The sequence below is a fragment of the Tachyglossus aculeatus genome, chromosome 27, assembly GCF_015852505.1.
Source record: "Tachyglossus aculeatus isolate mTacAcu1 chromosome 27, mTacAcu1.pri, whole genome shotgun sequence".
In the NCBI taxonomy this organism is placed as follows: domain Eukaryota; kingdom Metazoa; phylum Chordata; class Mammalia; order Monotremata; family Tachyglossidae; genus Tachyglossus; species Tachyglossus aculeatus.
Genome location: NC_052092.1, coordinates 6,252,358 through 6,274,556, shown reverse-complemented (window position 1 = coordinate 6,274,556; position 22,199 = coordinate 6,252,358). Strand labels below are relative to the sequence as shown.

The 22,199-nt window shown below is 59.1% G+C and overlaps 2 protein-coding genes across 2 annotated transcripts; one reads left to right on the top strand and one right to left on the bottom strand.

Moving 5' to 3' along the window:
• The first annotated feature begins 406 nt into the window (after window positions 1-406).
• On the top strand, window positions 407-12,179 carry FOXJ2 (forkhead box J2). Its single transcript, XM_038767996.1, has 11 exons — window positions 407-534; window positions 5,045-5,397; window positions 5,950-6,024; window positions 6,749-6,817; window positions 7,292-7,432; window positions 7,784-7,988; window positions 8,517-8,894; window positions 9,169-9,270; window positions 9,880-10,089; window positions 10,497-10,595; window positions 10,721-12,179. Exons 2-11 carry the CDS (start codon window positions 5,059-5,061, stop codon window positions 10,795-10,797), a joined length of 1,695 nt encoding a protein of 564 aa, XP_038623924.1. The 5' UTR covers window positions 407-534; window positions 5,045-5,058; the 3' UTR covers window positions 10,798-12,179.
• Window positions 12,180-13,934: 1,755 nt separating this feature from the next.
• Window positions 13,935-18,704, bottom strand: C3AR1 (complement C3a receptor 1). Its single transcript, XM_038767985.1, has 2 exons — window positions 18,629-18,704; window positions 13,935-15,673 (listed from the first exon to the last, which is right to left on the bottom strand). Exon 2 carries the CDS (start codon window positions 15,670-15,672, stop codon window positions 14,308-14,310), a length of 1,365 nt encoding a protein of 454 aa, XP_038623913.1. The 5' UTR covers window position 15,673; window positions 18,629-18,704; the 3' UTR covers window positions 13,935-14,307.
• Between the last annotated feature and the right edge of the window lie 3,495 nt (window positions 18,705-22,199).

Genomic DNA, 22,199 nt, shown 5'->3' with positions numbered 1-22,199 from the left:
ACCTTTCCTCTATGGGGGAAAAGCGATCCTCCCCCTGGGCCGGGATTTAGGGGTCGCCCTGAAGGTGGGAGGAGAGAGAGAGGGGAGCTAGGGCCTCCCTTCCCCCGCAGCGCAGACCGGGGGACAGGGACCTTCTCCCAGGCCCAGTCCTGAGGCAGCCCCTCCCCTCGGAGCCCCCGGATCTGTGGGGAGGGGAGCTCGGTCCAGGTTGGCAGAAGCTTCTCCACGTCCTCCTTCTCCTCTTCCTTTTCCCTCCCCCCCCCCTTCCCCTCCTCCTTCTCCTCCTCCTCGCCCCCAGCATAGCAGCCAGGGTGTGGGGGGCGGGTCACCTGCCCCAAGTAGGACCTCCCTCCCCTCCTCCTCCCCCTCCCCCTCCCCCTCCCCCGCCCTCCCGGGGACACCCACCTGGCCCCGCCCCGGGGGCCCAGCCCACTGGGCGCGGACCAGGCTCCGAGGATGGGATCCTCGGCCGGCCGCTGAGCCGGGCCCCCTGCCCACCCCGAGTCGTCGCTACCCGCGGGCCCCCGGAATCAGGTAAGCGGTGCCGCCTGCCACCCTCCCTGGTTCCGGCCCCCTGTACGGGGGGCGGGGGTCCAGTTGCCCGGAAGAGGGGCTGGCAGATGCCCCAGCTGGGCGCCCTGGGCCCGGGGACCAGAGGAGGGCAACCCTTGCCCGGGGAAGGAGGATGGGAAGATGCAGGCCGGAGGGGAAGCCTCCCCCTACCCGCCTTCCTCGCAGCCCCAGGACACGAACCTGGGGAGGGGAGGTCAATCAATCAATCAATCAATCGTATTTATTGAGCGCTTACTGTGTGCAGAGCACTGTGCTAAGCGCTTGGGAAGTACAAGTTGACAACCTATAGAGACCGTTCCTACCCAACAGTGGGCTCACCGTCTAGAAGGGGGAGACAGAGAACAAAACATATTAACAAAATAAAATAAACGAGCTGTGCCCCGAGTCCCCCCGTTCTCTGCTCCCGGCTAGTCCCCAATCAATCAATCAATCAATCAGTCGTATTTATTGAGCGCTTACCGTGTGCAGAGCACTGTACTAAGCGCTTGGGAAGTACAAGTTGGCAACATACAGAGACAGTCCCCACCCAACAGTGGGCTCACAGTCTAAAAGATCCTGCATGGCTGCGTTGGAGGGAGGGACTCCCCTGAGAGGGACGCCCCAGCATCCAGCCCAGGGACGCATCCAGCCCAGGGAGACCGCCCCCCCCGCCCCCCCGCACCGCTGGCCAGCAGCCGTCACAGGTCAAGACATGTAGGGGGAGGGTCCATGGAGAGGGATCCCCATGGGCAGGGCCAGGACCCCATCCCTTCCAGCCCAGAGGTCGCGACCCCTACCAGCTCATGTTGGGCAGAGGATTCTGGTCTCCCACGGTCCCTCGGTTGACTGGCCGGTGGAGGAGGCTCCTTATCTTCTCCGGCCACCCTGGGCTTTGCTCTTCCACCCCCGAACAGTCCCGCGCCCCCTGACCCTTCTGCCCTGCCCCCCCATCCTGCACCACCCCCTTACGGGGCCACAGCCACACGGGTGTGGGAGTCTGGGAATATGTGTGTGGGGAGGGAGGTGTGTCCGTGTTTGTGCAAAACAGGTGTGAGGAGCTACATGTGTGTACGTAAGAGTGACAGGCCGGTGTGTGCGCCTATATTAACAGGCAGGCATGTGAACTACATGTGTGTGGGTGGAGTCACAGACAGGCGTGGGCAGCTCCATGCATGGGGAGCTCTCTGCAGGGTGGTAACTACAGTTGCTGGCTGTGGGATTCGGGTGGGGTAACCCCCAGAGGGGCACAGACAGGTGCCAAATGAGTGCCCTGCAGCTGGGCCTTGATCCTAGAGAGGGCTCTGGGCCAGTATTGGCAGAAGTCACCCTGCTGGCTCCCCTTGCCCATGAACCACCCAACGAAGGCATTGGGTGGCCCATATTGGGTCACTGGGGCAGGGATGGAGAAGGGAAAGTCAAGGATTGTTGGATGTTCTCTGCTGGTGTACCGGGAGGGCAGGGATGGAGAGGGGAAAGTCAGGGGTATAGGATGGTCTGTGCTAGGTGACTGGAGGAGTCAGGGATGGAGAGGGAAGCGTCAGGGGTGTGGGATGGTTCCTCCTGGGTCACATTGGGTCACTGGGAGAGAGTCAGGGATGAAGAGGGGAGAGTCAGAGTTGTTGGATGGTCTGTGCTGGGTCAACCGGGGGAGGATCAGGGATGGAGAGGGGTGAGTCAGAGGTGTTGGATGGTCTGTGCTGGGTCACTGAGGGAGAGTCAAGGATGGAGATGACTGATCCCTATTAGGATAGGTCTCCAGGTCACCCAGCACAAAGTTCCTCCCAGTGTCCCAGTGCTACTCTTAGAGACTCTCCTGGCTGGATGGGCCGGAGGGCTGAGCCAACGGGGAGGGGCTGGTGGCAGGTGTGGAAATGAGGAAGAGTAGAATAGAGAGGTGAGGAGATTCTCCGGGCTGATCATAATCCCTGAATCTTGTTAAGATCTTTCCATCTTTGACTGACTTCTCTGGCCTGGGTCTTCGCAGTCCCTGTGCTGTCCTTTGCACCCTCCCCCCTGCCCCTCCCAACCATTCTCTGTCGTGACCCTGTCCCACCACCATCTGTGGGCACTGTAGATTCGCTCTCTGACCCCTCGCCATAGCCAACCCCAGGGGGACTGTGCCTTAACTGGGCCTGGGGCTGTGGTGGGTGATACTTGGTCTGGGCCTGGGCTGGGTTGGGGCTGAGGCCGCAGCTGGGGTTGGGCTGGAGCTGGGGCCGGGATTGGGCTGGGTTGGTGGGGGTGGGACTGGCTCTTCTCCCGCCCCGGGGCCTGTCCAGTCCTGAAGCAACATAAGCCCCTGTCCCTCCCCTGCCCTGCCACAAATGTGTAGGGAGTGTAGGGGGGCAAGGGGAGCATGGGGACATGGGAAGCTTGGGGGCTTTTGAGCATGGAGGCACAGGGGCTGGGGAGCCTGGGGACTATATATTAGGTGGGGAGTCTGGAACAAGGGGGTGAGTGGCCTGCCGCCCCCCAGCCCCCGCAACCTCCCAGAGATCATTAAACCCGGCCACTAACCCTGAGCCTGAGGCAAGGCCCGGCAGAGGCTGGAGTCAGTGCCCCATCCAACTTACCAAGCGGAGCCTGAAACATAGGTCTCCCAGGGCCTGACCACTGGGCTGATGGAGTCAATCAATCAATGGTATTTATTGAGTCTTTACAGTGTTCAGAGCACTGTACTTAATACTTAGGGAAGCATCATGACCTATTGGCAAGAGCTCGGTCCTGGGAGTCAGAGGACATGGGTTCTAATCCCCGCTCTGCCGCTTGTCTGCTGTGTGACCTTGTGCAACTCACTTAACTTCTCTGTGCCTCAGTTACCTCATTTGTGAAATGGGGATTAAGACTTTGAGCCCCTTGTGGGACAGGAACCGTGTCCAGCCTGATTACCTTGTATCTAACTCAGTGCTTATAACAGTGCTTGGCACATAATAATGGCTTAACAAATACCATTATTATTATTATTATTATTGCTACTACTTGGGAGAATGCAATACAACAGAGCCCCATAAGGAGCTTACAGCCTAGAGGGGGAGACATACATTAATATAAGTAAATAAAGAATTAAAATTTGGATATGTATGGAAGTGCTTTGGGGTTGTGTGGGGTGGTCTTGAGTGCTTACAGGGAGCAATGGAAATGAGAGCATAATGGGGGAGGCTCCTGGAGGAGATGGAAGGAAGAGGTGACCCCCCCCACACACACCCTGGGTGAGGGAGACCAGTGCTGAGACCATTGGTCAACTCGAGGGCTGATGTGGGGATGTGGTGGTAGGGGATGTGAGGGCAGCGACGGGGTGAAGGCCGGGGCGGGGGGGGCAAGGAGACCTGGCATTTCGTGATGGGCAGTTTTTGTGTGGTGACCCCCCCCCCCCCCCCCCCCCCCACACTTTGGGAGTCCTCTCCCCGCTGCGATCCCTCTAAGCCCAGTGTGGGGCGAGGATGTGAAGTGGGGACGGGGAGGGGGGAGAGGAGCAGTGGGCATGCATGTTGGCAGAGACTTTGGCACCCACCTTGTGGGGGCACGGGAGAGTGGGGGCGGATCTGGGCTCCTTCCCCAACCCGGGTCCCAAGCGAGGGGCCCCGCCGGGCCCCTGCCCGAGTCCTCCCCACGCCTCGGAGCTGCCCAGCGCTGCCCAGTGCCGCCCAGTCCTCTTTCTCCGCCCCCGCCGGGGAGCCCGGGGACCCTCGGGGAGCCCGTCAATCTGAGAGGAGGGATGGAAGGGCGGAATGGGGAGGGAAGAGGGCGGGAGGCGGGCGCGGCGCCCGGGAGGGGCTATTTTTAGCCAGACTGTCGGAGCGCTTTGCTCGCTCCCGGGGCTGCCGTCTCCGCCCGGCCAGCCCGGTCAACCCGGCCAGCCCGGCCAGCCCTGCCCTCCTCCCCAGCCCGGGGCCGAAGCGCCAGGCCCCGGACGCTGCTTTAGCCCCGGGGGGCGCGCGGAGGCGGGGTGATGGCTGGGCCCGTGCGGGGGCCTGGGCGGGCCCGGGTGGGCCCGAGTGCGGGACCTGACCCGGCCGGTTCTGTGGGCCGGGGACCGACCTCGCCGGCCTTCCCCGGAGCCTGGTTGCAGCCGGCACCCTGCAAGCGTCCTGGGCCCGGGAGTCTGCACACGCACTCGGGTGCAATGCTTGCGCGGGCCGTGCCTTGTGCGGTGCGTGTGCGGTTTAACCTCCCGGCTGGGTGAGGCGGGGCCGTCCACCTTCGCCCAGAGCGGGCGAGGATTGGAGTTGGTGACTCTGTCACAGTGACTAAAAACACTCAGCCTTGGTGGGGGGGGCGACCAACTGCAAGGGAGGGGCGGGGGTCTTTGTCATCCCGGGGAGAGGGGGTGCACTGCAGGGGTAGGGATCTGTGACACCCAGGTGGTGGGGGGCCGAAGGGGCAGGGGCGGTCGAGAGGCTCAGGTGAAAACGGGGCAGGGGAATAGACACAGGGGACAGAGACGGGGGGGGGGGTGTCTCTCCCACCCCCTCACCACCCCCATCCCACACAGAGGCCAGCGACGCCATGGCTTCGGACCTGGAGAGCAGCCTGACCTGTATCGACTGGCTCCCCCAGCTGACCCTGCGCGCCACCATCGAGAAGCTGGGGGGCTCGGCGCCGGGCGGGGCCCCGGGCGCAGGGGGAGGCCGCAAGTGCACCCCCGGCTCGCCTCCGGACCCCGGCGCCGTGCTCAGCAAGGACGAGGTGGCCGTGCACCAGGACGGGAAGCCGCGCTACAGCTACGCCACTCTCATCACCTGCGCCATCAACTCCTCCCCCGCCAAGAAGATGACCCTAAGCGAGATCTACCGCTGGATCTGCGACAACTTCCCCTACTACAAGAATGCCGGCATCGGCTGGAAGGTGGTCAGCCCCGCCCACGCCCTCCGCACGCCCCCTGCCCCCCACCCCTCCCACGGCCACATCCCTTCTTCTCCACCTTCAGACCCCTCCCCCGGTCTTGGTCAGCATCCCCTGCCCCGGTCCTCTCTCCATCCCCCCCATCCTGGTCAGCCCACTGCCCCGGACTCCTCCACCCAGCCCTGCTCAGAGCCCCAGACCCCTCCCCCCAGCTCTGGTGGGACCCCTGGTCCTGTTGGCCCAGTCCCTGGGCCTCTGCCCCTGGGGGAGCCACTGGCCAAGCAGAGGGGTGTTGGCGAGGGATCCCACGACCGTTAGTGCCCTTCCCTGTCCTGCTGATGGCCCTTTTCCCCAGGCCCTCCGAGGTTCAGCTGGTTCGGCGTGTCAGTCTCAGTGTTTTGTTCCCCCTTTCCCTCCGCAGAAGTTGGGGCGGTTACTAAAGCAGCATCCCAGACCCCCACACCTTCCCTCACCCCTTGTTCCGGGACCCCCTCCGCCCCCCAGGGCGGTAGGGTGCCCCCCAGCCCCGCCTGACCCACATCTCCCCTTCCCCAGAACTCCATCCGCCACAACCTGTCTCTGAATAAGTGTTTCCGCAAAGTTCCACGACCTCGCGATGACCCCGGGAAGGTGAGGGACCCAGCGATGGGCTGGGGAGGGGGTGAAGCTGCAGGGTTGGGAGTCTCGGGGGTTGTGGGGCCACCTCCTTCATCCCGGGCCGGAGCTTCCTGGAGTTGAGGCGGGGGGTGTGGGACCCCTCCTGACTCTCAGAGGAGGCGTTTCTGCTGGAGCCCAGGGAAGAGGACAGGGCTGGCTTTCTGTTGGGGCACAGAGAGGGCAGGGAGCCAGTTCCGAGGTGACACAGCAGCGTGGGGCCAGGAGAGCAGGGCCTGGCAGTGGGCTGAAGGGGCTGGAGGGACGGACAGGGATGGGATGGGGGCAAGGGTCGGAAAAGAGCAGGCGGGTGTGGAGGGCCTGGGGCCAGCAGACTGGGATTGGGGTCCTTCTGTACCTGCTCGGAAGTTCTCACGTGTGATTGGAGATGGGGGAGGGAGGCTGGAGTCCGGTGAGACAGCTGTAGGGGAGACAACACTCTCACCCCCATAGCTGGGATGCCCCTACAGCTGGGCCCCGGGGAGGAGGCAGGGCCGGGAGACCTTCTGCCCCCGTCCTTGGACACCCTACTCCTCTAAACTTCACCGTTGAAATGGACTGCTTCCCCCACCCAAGGAGCCCCCGGCCCCCTCCACCCAGCCTTCCCACCCTCTTCTCCCCGCCCCTCCCCATCCACCCTGGACTCCCCTCTTCCCCAGTCAATGACTGCTTACTGCCCTGGGGGTGGGGCTCCTTCCAGGGCTCGTATTGGACGATCGACACCTGTCCCGACATCTCCCGCAAGAGGCGACACCCTCCTGATGATGATGTGAGTGCAGAACCCACCCGGGGGCAGGGGAGAGGTGGGGTTCTCCAGTCGGAGGAGAGGCAGCTGGGCCCTCAGTATCTGCTGGGCCCCCCCTCTCCCTACCTCTCACCTAATCAATCAACAGCATTTTGTATTGAGTGCCAAATACTACTGAGCACTTGGGAGAGTACAGCAAAGCTGGTAGACATGACCCCCGCCCTTGAGGAGCCCATAGTCCGCCGTGTGCAGAGCACTGAACTGAGCACTTGGGAGAGGACAGTAGCGCTTGCAGACATGATTCCTGCCCTCAAGGAACTTAGTCTAGCAGGGGAGACAGACACTAAGCAGTTTACAGACGGGAGGAAGACAGAAGGGGGTCTGAACACACGTTAGTACTGAGGAAAGGGGTATGTAAGACACATTTCATTAAGTGCTCTTGGAGGTTCATGAGTGCTTCTCTACTTGCCCCCCCCAACCCCCGCCCGCTCTGGTCAGCTGTGCCAGGACTCTCCTGAGCAGGAGGCCAGCAAGAGCCCGCGAGGTGGGGTCCCAGGCAGCGGAGATGCTTCTCTGCCCCCTGAAGGGAATGCCCAGATGCCCCTGCAGTCACCTCCCACTATTGCCAGCTACAGCCAGGTGAGAGGGGAGAGGGACGATCAGAGTGGGGAGGTGGGAGGAGCAGGGGGGGTGGGCAGAGAGGAGGGGGCAGCTGGGCAGGGAGGAGGGGTGGGAGCAGGGAGGAAAGGGGCTGCTGAGAGAGGGTGGAGAAGAGAAGGAAACTGATAGGTTGGAGGGATGAGAGAGATGGGAGGGAGCATTCAGGGGGAAGGAAGAAGGGCAGGATGGTCAGCATGGGCTGGAGAGAGGTGCCAGTCCTGCTGCCCGCTTCCTCAGCCCTGCCCCTCCCTTGATCCTCCACTGCCCCACAGTCCTCGCCCCTCCCCCAACTGTTGGCTAGAGTCCCCCCGCCCCCACCCGTTGTTGCAGGGCTCCGGATCCACAGAGGGCACGGGGGTGGCTGCAGGGGGTCCTGGCCGAGATGGGACAGAGGGACCCCCGCCCCTCTACAATGCCAACCACGACCTCAAGTTCTCCTACTCGGAGATCAACTTCCAGGACCTCAGCTGGTCGTTCCGTAACCTCTACAAGTCCATGCTGGAGAAGTCTTCCTCTTCTTCCTCCTCCCAGCACGGTGAGTCGGGGCAGGGGTGGACACGGGGGTCAGTGGTAGGGTTAGCGCATGGGGGGATGGTCGGCAGGGTCTGGAAGTCCTATGTGACCTGACATGTGACCTGGAGCTAGTCACCGTGCTCTGGGGAGGCACAATAAAGGCAGGAGACGAGGCCTTCTCCCATCGGGAGCTTACAGTCTCTGGGATGTTCAGGGCTTCAGTTTCCCCATCAGTACAAAGGGGATGACAAGCTCTGCTTCGCAGGTCCCTCTGAAAGGGCCCAGGCTCCTAACACTAACCCCCTTCAGTTGGACACGTCTGTGGTCCGACCCAAAACTGGGCGTGCGGATGGGGAGTGGTCGCCGGCCCTGGAAGGATATCTGGGCTCCTCCCTGCCCCATCACTGTATGGAAACCCAGCCCAGGTTACCATGGACACCGGGATCCTCACTGACTCTCACACTGCAAGGACCCCCAGTCAAGTGGTGATGGATCTTTCACCCCTACTGGCCACCTGAGCGCCCCCGCTCCCCATCCCGCCTTCCCACAGGCTTCTCCTCTCTTCTGGGAGACATGCAGCCCTCCAGCCACAACTACTACATGTACCAGCAGCAGCCCCAGCCGCCGCAGCCACCGCCGCAGCCACCGCCGCCGCAGCCGCCTCCCCCTGGCCCATCCTCGGTGGGGGCCGCCCCCGCCCTCCACACCCCGAGCCCAGATACTTGCCCGGCGCCCGGGGGGAAGCGGTCAGGCGTGGACGGCTACGGGCCACCCCCTGTGATGGCTCTGCACCCGGGTTCCCTGCCTCACCCCCACCCAGGGGGCTTCCACCCCCACCCGCACCACCCGCACACTCACCCTCCCCAGCCCCAGCCCCAGCCCCAGCCGCCGGCCCAGCCCCAGGCCCCCATCAACAGCTCGGGCTTCGGTGAGTAGGCAGGGAAGGGGGCGGGTGTGGAGAGCGTGGAGGTGGAGGTGGTGGGTGCTGGGCCAATGAGGAAGAGGGCACAGGAATCGCTGTGACTGTGGGACCGGTCTGTGGTGTTTGGGGGTGAATGGTTTGAGGCCTTGAGGGTTGCCCCCACAATGGACCCCCCAGGGGGAGGGGCACTGCCAGGACCTGGCAGACGGCAGAGTCCCAGTGGGAAACCTGATCTCTGGCTAACTCTGCTCCCGCCCGGCTCCGCCGGCTCTCGTCCCAGCCTTCCCCCCAGACTGGTCCTCCAACATCGACTCTTTGAAGGAGAGCTTCAAGATGGTCAATCGGCTCAACTGGTCCAGCATTGAGCACTCCCAGTTCTCAGGTGGGTCTGTGGCAGGTGGCTTGCCACTGGCTGCTCAACTTCAGACTCTGGGCCTCCCTCTCAGGCTTCCCGCACCCCTCCCGCCCAGAGGATGACCTGGCCCAGACCAGGGAGGTCCCGCAGAGGCTGCTGGGGGTAGTCAGGCCGAGAGGGAAGGGAGGTCAGGCTGATACTAAAGAAACACCCATTTTTGCAGAGCTGACTCCCCCTTTTTCCCAAAGCTGACCCCCGATTTCACGGAACTGACACCACAGTTTCACTGACCTGATCCCCAGTTTCACAGAACTGGCCCTCTAGTTTTGTAGAGCAGACCCCCATTTCACAGAACTGAACCTCAGTTTTGTGTAGTTGAACATCCCATTTCACAGAACTGACCCCACTGTTTCAAAGAGCTGACTTGCTAGTTTCACAGAACTGAGCCCCAGTTTTGTGGGGCTGACCACCATTTCACAGAGGTGACCGCCCCCCCCCCCCCCGCCTCCAAGTTTCATGGAGGTGAATCCCAGTTTTGCAGAGCTAACCCCCCAGTTTCAAAGAGCTGAACAACAGTTTTGTGGAACTGACCCTCGGTCTCACAAACCCGACTTCCTGTCACCCCTCTGCCCACAGAGCTGATGGAGAGCCTGCGACAGGCAGAGAGGAAGAACTGGAGTCTGGACCAGCACCACATTGCCAATCTCTGCGACTCTCTGAACCACTTCCTCACCCAGACCGGGCACCTGCCACCCCCCGGGGGCCCCCACCAGCCACCACCCTCCACCCGCCTCACTGACTCCTGTGCCCTCACTGGTGGCAAGCAAGACACGGCCCTGACCCAAGGTGCCGGGGGTGGTGGTTGTGGGATTCTGGGTCTGGGGACCTGCTATCGGGGCAGGGCAGAGCAAGGGTGGGGAGTGGTCATGGCAGGAGTAAAGCGGTGAAGCAAACTATGCAGGGAAAGGGTCAGAAAGGTGGGATAGAGGGTCTGTCCAGCTCCCTTCCAAAGTTCCCAAGTCTGGTCGGATCCTGAGGGGAGTGAGGCCTAGGCAGCTGTGCAGGAGACAGTGGATTTGTCTCCACGGCTGGGACCTGGAGATACCGGCCCCATTAACTCCATAGTTGGAATCCCAGGGCACCACAGCTGGAACCTGGGGTACCGTCCCCAGTGCTGGGATGGGGCTCCTGAGCCTGGGCTCAGCTCTCTGGTCCGTGGGAAGAACTCAGTCCTTCTGTCTGTCTCTCCGCAGTGAACTCCTATGGGCACCCTCAGGCCCCTCACCTCTACCCTGGCCCAGCACCTATGTACCCTGTCCAGAGCCAGGACTCTCCAGGATACAACCGCCCCGGTGAGAGCCCCCTCCCTTCTTTTCCCTCCCACCCCTCTTGCTCCCTGCTGTCCCCTGCCCCCGGGAGAGACAGGCCCCCCCAACCCCACTTCCGTCCCCTGAATGTCTCCGTTTCCTGCTCCCAGCACACCACCTGGCACCCCGGCCGCCTGGCCCCAACGAGGAGATCCACGACGACTTTGACTGGGACTTGATCACTTAGCGACTGTTCGTCGTGGCCCCACCCCGGCCTGGGGTGCTGGCTCATGGGGAAGGGGACCAGGGATGGCCCCTACTTCGCTCCTTCCCTATTACCTGTAAATAGATATATAACTCCCCCCCTCCCCACTCTCTTCTTCTCTGGAGAAGTCCCTGCAAAATGCTGCCATGATAAACTCCAATCTAGCGTCCTCTTCACCCTGCCTTCCCCTCCCTCCCTCTTATTCTTTTATTATTGTTATTATTATTGTTATTATTATTATTATTGGTTCTTATGCTGTTCTTCCCCTCCCCTTACCTGGACTAACACTAGCTCCCACCAATCTCCAGCCTGTAGGTTGGTTCCTAGGACCCTGATTGGCCCAGAGTGATGCAGTGCTGGGGTGGAACTAATCCCACTTCTCAGCTCAGGACTGGCTATTGCCTCTGCCAATCCTCGGGGCACCGTGGGGGATGGGGCATGCTAGCTGATGGGAGGGGGCTAGCTTTTGATTGGCTGCTCCCAGTCATGTAGAGGGGGCTTGGGGACCAGCGGTTGGAGGCGATTGGGTCAGGGAGGGGCAGGGGTGAGCTGGAATTCTGGCCAGGATGGCCTGGTCTGGCCCACCTCAGCCCACCCCATCCAGTAGGGAGTCACAGTGGTCCCTGGCTCAGGATTCTGCCCTGTCCAGCTGTCAGAAGGAGGGGGCTGACCCCGGGGGGGGAGTCTCCACCCTCTTAGGAGGGGTTCAAGACCAGAGAACCCTTTCCTCACTCCTCTTTATGGCCACAGGAGCCCATTTGCAGCTGCAGACCGCCCCCCCCCCCCACCTTCCCGCCCCGCCTAATTTGGGATCTGCCTCTCCTTTCCTACCCCCTCCTCCCTCCCTCTGCCTCCCCTCCCCAGGCTCCCGGGGATGGGATCTGCAGAGGAAATGAGGGGATCCATCGAGGTACGGAGGGGACCCCATCCCTTCCTCGCCCCGCTCTCCCATCCTCACTCAGTCCCCTCTGGTCAGAAGGAGAGGGAGCGGCAGTTGGGCAGGGGGGCGGTGTGCATTGGGGTGGGGGGTGGTCCCGGGGACCTGGCCCCTAGCAGATGTTTCCCAGATTGGGCCTGGAGGGGAGTAAAGTCCAGGCAGGCGGGCAGGGCCCGCACAGCGAGGTTTGGGGGGCACCCTCTCAACACGGGGTAGGGAGAGTGGCCCAGTGGCTCCCTGACCAGGAGGCCTGACTTGCTTTGTCCTGCTCAAGAGAGCAAAGGGCCAAGGATCGTGAGCCTTTTAAGGGCAAGTGCAGTGGCTTGTTGCATATGCAAATGTGTGTCACCATCATTCTCCAAAATAATAATAATTATGGTATTTGTTAAGCACTTACTATGTGCCAAGCACTGTTCTAAGCGCTGGGGTAGATAACAAAGTAATCAGGTTGTCCCACATGGGGCTCACAGACGTAATCCCCATTTTACAGATGAGGTAACTGGGGCCCAGAGAAGTTAAGTGACTGGCCCAAGGTCACACAGCAGACAAGTGATGGAGCGGGGACAAAAGGTATTAGCGCCCCGGGGTGGGGAGAGTTTAAGCTGGGACGTCAGGACTCCCGGGGTTCCCAGCGCCCTCCTTTCCTTCTGACTCTCCCAGCCCCTCTGGGTGACCCAAGGCAGGCAGCTTCTCTCACTCCCCACTCTGTGCCTCGGTTTCTCCTCCCCGCATTTCAGGGAGAGAAGAGCGTGAAGTGTCGTCGTTGTCATTGTCCTGGGTGATATGTGCGTGGCTCCGGGGAGCTAGCGGGGAGGCCCCTGTGCCAGGGGTGGGGCATCCGGCACAGGTCCCTCCCCAGCCCCGCCCCTGCCTCCCACCCTCCTGCGTGCCAGGCCCGCCGGAGCCTTCGCGTTGCCGCGGGCTGGGCAGGGACCGAGGTCTCACGAGTTTTATTTTTTTTGCATGCTTTCTTAATAAAACAAATGAATGTTTCTGGTTTCGCCCTCTGGCCGCCGCTGCGCAGCGGGCAGTGTCGGGTGGCAGGGGCCGGAGCCCAAGCTGGGGCCTTGATGGTGGCTTAGGGGGAGGGGGGGCCTAGTGGAAGAGGACGGGGAGAGGGTGCTTGCTGGATGAGGAGGGGAAGGGGATGCTTGGTGGAAAAGGCGCGGAAGTGGGCCCCTGGTAGATGGAGAGTGGCTGCATGGTGGGAGAGGAGGGGGAATCGGTGCCTGGTAGATTGATGGATGAGGAGAGGGAGAAGGTGTCTGGTGGAGGAGGAAGGAGAGGGGGCGTCTGGCGGAGGGGGAAAGGTAGGTCCCTGTCCGGGTGTTTCTCCCAGGTCAGCGATAGGAAAGGGTGAGGGGTTGGTGTGGTTAGGGTCGGGGGTGGCCTGCGGGTGGGGACTGAGAAGGAGTCGGGGGCCATCGAGAGAAGAATGGGAGGTTTGAAATCCTGCAGTGAGAGTCCCGCAGCCTTACGCCTTTGCAGGACAGTGCCAGAGCACCAGGTTCAGTGGTCTACACACAGCAGGCATCCAGCACAGTGCTCTGCACACAGTGGGCATCCAGCCCAGGGCTCTGCACATAGCAGATTCCAGCACAGCACTGCGCACACGGTGGACACCCAGCTCAACATTCTGCACACAGCAGACATCCAGCATATGATCTGCACACAGTAGGTGCCCGGTATGGCACCTGGTCCCCAGCAGCCATCCAGCACAGTGCTCCGCACAGAGTGAGTAATCCCCTCGGCCCCTGGCATCCCATCCATGCATCAGACAAGGAATAAACAGAAAAGTCAGGGGTTTGACCATAAGCAGCCGTCAGTACTGAGCAAGCTTACAGCAGGCAATAAGGGATATCGGCACAAGGTCAAAAGAGCATCAGATCATACCGAGTCACCAACTGCAAATCCCTCCCAGGTCCCCTTTTCTGGGCTGGGGTCCAGCTCCCAAGTGTGTGGAAAGAGTGAGCTGCTCCATAGCCCAGCCCCTGTGGCTTTCCTCTGCCCTCCAGAGAGGACTGCCTTGGCCATCCGACTCGAGGCTCTTAGGCTCAAGCTGTGCTGGGGCTGCCAACGATGGGACTGGTGTAGCTCAACCACATTCTCACACAGTAATGAGGGCCTCACCCTGCTTTCTCTCTCTCTCTCCCTCCCCTCCCCCCTCTCTCTCTCTCTCTCTCTCTTTGGGCAGAGCTGGGGACTTCAGGCCCCCTGCCTTCATGGGGTCAGACCTAAAGGAAACAGGTTTTCAGAGTGATGGGAAACACTGGGATTAAGAGAGAATGGTGGGTATGGAGTGGATGGTAATGCTGTTGCCTTGCTGGCCTGGGGCAGGGCAGACTGCTGGGAATGGGGAGGAAGTTCTGGGGTTTCCACAGCCCCTTGAAAACTCTAGGTCTTGGCCTTGGAGTCGCCAGCCCCTCTAGGTCCTGACCATGATTCCCCTGACAGTGGCTTTGCAGCCCTCTCTTCCCCAGACACAGCCTCCTCCCCACCCTTGTGTCCTATGGGATGGGCTCCCTGGGGAATGGGGAGGGTGCAGGCCCCTGGCCTCACACCTCCGTGCCAAGGGGATCTATGGACAGTGCAACAGCCTGGCTTGGGGGGCAGGTGGAGGAGTGGCTGAGCCCCTCGCTGAAGGCGGCCTCCAGGATGCTCCGCAGTGACAGCCGGGCCCGCACCCGGAAGTCCCTCGCAGCCAGTGCATAGAGTAGGGGGTTGATACAGCTGTTGGCCGAGGCCAGAGCTTGGGTAAGCGGATCCAAGGCTGCCACTGCATGATCTAATGGGGAGTCTGGTGTGGCCAGCAGGGACAGGACACCCACCAGGTGGTACGGGGCCCAGCAGGTGAAGAAGGCAGCCACCACCCTTGTGGCCAGCCAGAATGTACGGGTCTGGCCCACGGCGAAGCGGCTGCTCTGCACCCGGACCACAGTGACCGAGTAACAGGCGACCATGATGGCCAGTGGGACGAGGAAGCCCAGGCCCAACCGGGTCAGGGTCATGGCCACCAGAGGCCCTGGCACCTGGCTCTCAGCAGCATAGATTTTAATCAAGTCATCCCAAAAGTCCGTGTCAAGGTCAAGCTCACCAGGGGGCTGGCTGGGCATCTCTGTAGGGAGAAGGTCACCTCTAGGACTCAAGTCAGGATTTGGAATGGAACTGGGATGTCCAGCCTTAGTATCCAGAGGGTCCCAGGGCAGGCTGGACCCTAGCAGCCAGTCTGAGCCTGTGAGGAGGGCATCCCGAGCCCTGAGGGGAACATCCAGTGTTCCAAGATCATCCATCTCTGGAGTAGGAGGAGAAGAGTCGGAGAATCCCACCAGGCCGATGTCCATGAGGCCGGTGTCCTCGAGGCCGTCCAGAGAGGCGTGGTGGCCAAAGTTGTAGCCACAGCGCCAGAGGGGCCCATCCACATAGGTCTCCCGGTAGAGGAGGATGGGCAGGCAGAGGACAAAGGCCAGGACCCAGGCGGCCCCGCAGACTGCAGTGGCCAACCGTACCCCGCGGTGGTTCTGGCACCAGACCGGCCGCGTCACCAGGAGGCAGCGGTCCAGGCTGATGACCGTCAGCAGGAACACACTGGCAAACATGTTGAGGACGATGGTGGCCGGGACCAGCTTGCAGAGGAGCTGGCCGTGGGGCCAGTGGCCCCCGAGGGCCAGGTGGGCCAACGAGAAGGGTAGGGACAGGCAGCATAGGAGGTCAGCGGCCGTCAGGTGGAGGAACCAGACGGTGGTCACCGTCCTCTGCATCTTCCACCCAGCCACCCACATCACCAACCCATTGCCTAGAAGCCCCAGGACCAGCGTGAAGCTCAGGATGACCATGGAGAGCAGCTCGGGGAGGCTGTGGCTTTGCTGCAGGGGACTGTCTGGGGAGCTGGTGTTGCCCCAGGGCACTGACATCCTGCCCATCCTGCAAAAGGAACAAACATGGACTGATCCTGGCCGCCCACTGCTGCCCGGCCCTGTCCACCCACCCTCAGCAGCCCTGCTGCTCTTACTCCTCAAATCCCTAGGCTGAACAGAATCCTCAGGGTCAGTACATCCATCCCCCTGTCTGGTGGGGCTGGGGATTCTGTGCCCCTTCAGGGCCATTCTGGGAAGATATTCTTGGTCAGGCAGGACCTTGAACCTCTTTAGTGACAGTTTTTCTCAGATACCCAGGCAGGCCTTCAGGACGCCTCAGGACCGCTCTACCTCCATCTTTCCCCTCTTCTTTCATCCTCCCTTCTCTCCTTCCCCTTCTTTTCTCCATCAACCTCCTTCCCTCCCCCTCTTCCTTCCCTTTTCATTTCCTCCTACCCGCTTTATTTCTCCCCTTTTGCCCTCCTTACTCTCTGCTCCCCACTCTGCTCTCTTCACTCTTCCTTCGATCCACTTTCCCTCTCTCTTCTTCTCTCTACCTCCTTCTCTACCTTTCTTTCCTTTTCATTTCCTCTCTCCCCACTCAGCCCATCTCACTCTCCCCTTCTCTTCCTTCCTATTTCCAGTTCCTCTCTTAGTAAGTAGTGAGACCACTTCTCTTTCGTCCCTGCTTCATACCACGGATGTTCATCATGTGCATCACAACTGGTCACTTGAGAAGCATAAAACTGTAAACCACTTTGTAGATGTCCAGCCCCGTGCTCTGCACACAGCAGGCACCCAGCACAGTTGCTCTGCCCTCAGCAGATGCCCAGCTCAGTGTCCTGCTCACAGCAGACACCCAGCATAGCACCCCTCACATATTTAGTGCCAATACAGTGTTCTACAACCAGAAGGCAACCAGTACACTGCTCTGCATGTAGCAGGCACCCAACACAGCACTCTGAACACAGTAGGTACCAGGTAATCACAAAAATAATTGTGATACTTGTTCAGTGCTTACTTTGGACCAAGCTTTGTACTAAGCACTTGTAGCTTCGTGAGGAGGTATTGAGCCCCGTTTTACAGATGAAGAAGCTGAGATACAGAGAAGTTAAGTGATTTACTCTGTTATGTAGCGGGCAAGTGGAAGGGGAGGGATTAAAACACAAGTCCTCTGACTTCTTGGCTCTTCCCACTAGGTCACAATGCTTCTCTTTGCTGTGTGCAGAAAGCAGACCTGAGGTGGGGGTAGGGTGGAGGGCCTGCTTGGCCCAGATTCCCAGCGCTGGTGGCGACCCCAGCCCCACCTCCATGCCCGGGTCCCGAGCCCCAGCTCCATGCCCCATGCCCCGGCACTGTGCCCTAGCCCCAGACTTGGGCAGGTCCTGCTGGACTTCCTGTGCCATCAGCACAAGCCTCCAGCTGAGTCAGCGAAGTACAGGATTGGAGAAGTGGCAGCTGAGCCATCCAGCCCCCGCCCCCCGCCCTGCAGTCCCAGCCCAGGGGCTCCAACTGACCCTCATCCTTTCCCACCGCTCAGCAGGGTGCGGGGCAGAGGTTGGAGGGGGTGTGTGGGATGTGTGGGTGCGGGGAAGAGGTTGGAGGGGGGCGCTGGGTGTGTGGGAGCAGGGCAGAGGTTGGTGGGGGGCATGGGATGTATGGGCATAGGGCAGCGGTTGGAGAGGAGTGGGCACGGGGCAGAGGTTGGAAGGGGCGCGGGCTGTGTGGGAGCGGGGCAGAGGTTGGAGGGGTCGCAGGGCAGAAGTGGAGGGAGATGAGGGCTGGGAGCCGCGAGAAGGGAGAAGGATCCTGCGGCTTGTCAAAATTTCCTTAAGTCAACTCTGGAGACCTAACTGAGAAACTTCTGTGGAAGATCCAGGACACGGGCAAAGGGGACAACCCAGAGAGACCTCACAGAGAGACAGCTGGGTGGGGAGACCCTCACTGGCAGAGGCAAAGAGATAGAGGGAAGCAGCATGGCGTAGTGGACAGAGCACGGGCCTGGGTGTCAGAAAGTCATGGGTTCTAATTCCGGCTCCGCCACTTATCTGCTGTGTGACCTCAGGCAAGTCACTTAACTTGCAGCGTGGCTCAGTGGAAAGAGCATGGACTTTGGAGTCAGAGGTCATGAGTTCAAATCCCGGCTCCACCAGTTGTCAGCTGTGTGACTTTGGGCAAGTCACTTAACTTCTCTGAGCCTCAGTGATCTTATCTGTAAAATGGGGATTAAGACTGTGAGCCCCCCGTGGAACAACCTGATCACCTTGTAACCTCCCCAGCACTTAGAACAGTTCTTTGCACATGGTAAGTTATTAACAAATGTCACCATTATTATTATTATTCTCTGTGCCTCAGTTACCTCATCTGTTAAATGTGGAATAAGACTGTGAGCCCTATGCAGGACAGGGACTGTGTCCAACCCCATTTGCTTGTATCCACCCCAGTGCTTAGTACTGAGCCTGGCACACGGCAAACGCTTAAAAAGTACCATAATAATAATTATTATTATCATAGAGATAGAGAAGCCAGCGGGCAGGCGGCTGGACATACAGAGCCAGAGAGAAAAGCGGAGAGATCCACAGAAGCAGATAATGACAGACAGAGACAGACGGGCAGAGAGACGCACAGAAACAGAAACAGAGACAGAGAAATTGGTGAGGGGCCAGAGAGATACAGAGACAGAGAGTGACAAAGAGACGGCTGGGAGGAGAGACACACAGAGACAGAGGCAGAGGGAGACAGAGAAATGGGCGAGGTACAGACACAAAGACAGAGTGACAAAGAGACGGGCGGGAGGAGAGACAGAGAAACGGGAGGGGGTGGAGAGACACACAGAGACAGAGGCAGAGGGAGGCAGAGAAACGGGGGCGGGGGTGGAGAGACACCCAGAGACAGAGGGAGACACAGAGAGCCACAGAGAAGGGGCTCGGGAGGAACCGAGGCTGCGTGTGGGCCCCAAGGTGGGGGTGTGTGACCCAGTCCGGGGTCTGGGTGACTGGGTTGGGAGGGAGGGGTCTCTTACCGGTGGCCCCGGCAGGTGCCTGGCGAAAGGAGGAGGACTGGGGAGGAGGACTGAGGCCGGCGCCCCTCTCCTTGTTTGGCCCTTCGCTAAGCTGGACAGCACTGCGGCCACCCTCGGCCACTCCCTGTTTTAGGAACTTGTGGGTTCTCCTTTATCAGCTTCTCCGGAGAGCTGCCCCGAGGGGGAGACCCCCCCCCTCCCCGTCCCGCCCCCGCCCAGCGCCCGGCTCAAGGTCCAGATCAGCAGCGGGCAAGGGGTGGGGGGATCGGGGGTCCACCCAGCCGGGAGCCTCGTCCAGAGGTTTCAACCTTGCTGACCCCTGGAAGTGGCGGGGGTCCGGGGGAGGAGAGGAGCGGAGAAGCAGCGTGGCTCAGTGGAAAGGGCCCGGGCTTTGGAGTCAGAGGTCATGGGTTCAAATCCCGGCTCTGCCAGCTGTCAGCTGTGTGACTTTGGGCAAGTCACTTCACTTCTCTGGGCCTCAGTTACCTCATCTGTGAAACCGGGATTAAAACAGTGAGCCCCCTGTGGGACAACTTGATCACCTTGTAACCTCCCCCGGCGCTTAGAACAGTGCTTGGCACATAGTAAGCGCTTAACAAATGCCATTATCATCATCAGCGGAGGGGGGGCCCAGCTGTTGAAAGGAATGGCAAGTGGGGGCATCCTGCCTCGAGCCAGGGTTTCAGAGGGGGAGCCGGTCACCCCGGTGTCAGTGGGGAGATCAATCAATCAATCGTATTTATTGGGCGCTTACTGTGTGCAGAGCACTGTACTAAGCGCTTGGGAAGTCCAAGTCGGCAACACATAGAGACAGTCCCTACCCAACAGCGGGCTCACAGTCTAGAAGGGGTAAACAGAGAACAAAACCATGGGGTGGACATACGGAGCCAGAGGTTAGAGACACACATATTCTCTTTCTATCTCTTTCGCTTTCTCTCTTACTCTCTCACTCCTGACCATTGGGTTGGAGGGTCCCGGCCACGTGTCCCCTTCTTCCCTCTCCGGCCACCCCACAGCACCACACTGGCTCTATCAGCTCGCCCCGGGCGTAATAGCTTACCTTGTTTTATTTAGCCTTTTATTGTTTCATATGTTCTACATCTGATAAAAGCCAATCCACTTTTCTCCTGTTAAACTCTTGTTTCATATGTTCTACATCTGATAAAAGCCAATCCGCTTTTCTCCTGTTAAACTCCAAGTTCCTTCAGGTCAGGAACAGTTTCTTCTACTTTTACTGTACATTCTCAGGTCTCTTTGTACAGGCCTACCCTCCTCTTCTTCCTGTACCCCCTCTTCCTTCTCCCCTTCTCTTCCTTATTCTCCCAGCTACTCCCAATCAACCAATGGATTTTATTGAGCACTTAATGTGGGCAGAGCACTTGGGAGAATGCAATACAACAGAGCTGGTAGACAGGTTCCCTGCCCCAAACGAACTTTCGGTTTGGAAGGGGAAACAGACATTAATATAAATACATTACAGATATGTACATAAGTGCTGTGGGGCTGAAGGAGGGGTGAAAAATGGTTGCAAATCCTAGTGCAAGTGCTTCAAAGAAGGGAGTGGGAGAAGAGGAAATCAGGGCTCAGTCAGGGAAGGCTTCTTGGAGGAGATGTGGCTTTGAAGGTGGGGAGAATAAATTGTCTATCAGATATGAAGGGGGAGGGTGTTTCAGGACAGAGGTAGGACGTTCACAAGTTGTCAGCAGCCAGATTGATGAGACTGAGTTACAGTGAGTAGGTCGTCATTAGAGGAGTAAAGTGTGCAGGCTGGGTTGTAGTGGGAGAACAGTGAGGAAAGATAGGAGGGGACAAGGTGAGGCAAGTGGCAAGGCAATCCTGGCTCTGCCACTTGTCTACTGTGTGAACTTGGGCAAATCACTTAACTTCTCTGTGCCTCAGTTACCTCATCTGTAAAATGGACATTAAGACTGTGAGCCCCATGGGGGCCAGTGATTGTGTCCAATCTGATTTACTTGCATCCACCTCAGTGCTTAGTACAGGGCCTGGCACAAAGTAAGCGCTTAACAAATACCACAATTATTACTATTATTATTAGAGTTAGAGAAGAGACAGGAGGGCCACAGGATCAATTAAGGGGATGGAGCAGTTTGTAGATATAGGTAGCTTGGAGAGAGCCAGACTCTGCAGGCTGGGATGGGGGCATGACTAGATTATACAGAACCAAGAAATGGGAGGGCTGTAATTTATTTATTTATATTAATGTCTATCTCCCCCTCTAGACTGTAAGCTCGTTATGGACAGGACATTTATTGTTATATTGTACTCTCCCAAGCCCTTAGTTCCCCTTCCAGGGTCGCACCTGGAGAGTTTCCAGTACCCTATCAGTCTCGGCTGCGGGAGGGAGAATCAAGCAGAGGCCTAGCCATTCCATTCCCAGCTTGGGCTGTGGCTAGTGAGTGGGAGGCAACCAGCCTCAAGTCAAAACTCACCCATAATAATAATAATAATGATGGCATTTGTTAAGCGCTTATTATGTGCAAAGCACTGTTCTAAGCGCTGGGGGGATACAACATGATCAGGTTGTCCCACGTGGGGCTCACAGTCAGTCCCCATTTTACAGATGAGGTAACTTAGGCTCAGAGAAGTTAAGTGACTTGCCCAAGGCCACACAGCAGACATGTGGTGGAGCCGGGATTCAAACCCACGACCTCTGACTCCAAAGCCCGTGCTCTTTCCGCTAAGCCACGCAGCAGCAGCATGGGAGAGAGTCGAGGGCGGAGATTCGTGTTTACTGCCTGGAAGTTAGCAATGGTAAACCACTTCCATACTTTTACCAAGAAAACTAATGAATACGCTACCGGAACGATTGCGGATGGAGAGCGGGACATACTGGGAGAGATGTGTCCATGGTGTTGCTATGGGTCGGAAACTACTTGACGGCATGACAAGCCAAAGCCCTTAGTACAGTGCTCTGCACACATTAAGCTAGACTGTGAGCCCGCTGTTGGGTAGGGACCGTCTCTACATGTTGCCAACTTGTACTTCCCAAGAGCTTAGAACAGTGCTGTGCACACAGTAAGTGCTCAATAAATACGATTGAATGAATGAAGCACTCAATAAATACAATTGACCGATTGGATGGCAGGGTAGCAAAGAGCGAGACTTCAACGGTGGACACGAATCAGAATTGGAGGAACCTGGACCATTCATGTCTGCTGTGTTACCTTGGGCAAGGCACTTAACTTCTCTGAGCCTCAGCTACCTCATCTGTAAAATGGGGATTAAGACTGTGAGCCCCACGTGGGACAACTTGATCACCTTGTATTCCCCCTCAGCGCTTAGAACAGTGCTGTGCACATAGTAAGCGCTTAACAAATGCCATTATTATTATTATTATTCATTCATTCAATGAATGAACAAGAAGCAGCGTGGCACAGTGAGAAGCAGCGTGGCACAGTGGACAGAGCCCGGGCTTTGGAGTCAGAGGATATGGGTTTGAATTCCAGCTCTACCACATGTCTGCTGTGTGACCTTGGACAAGTCACTTAACTTCTCTGAGCCTCAGTTCCCTCATCTGTAAAATGGGAATTAAGACTGTGAGCCCCACGTG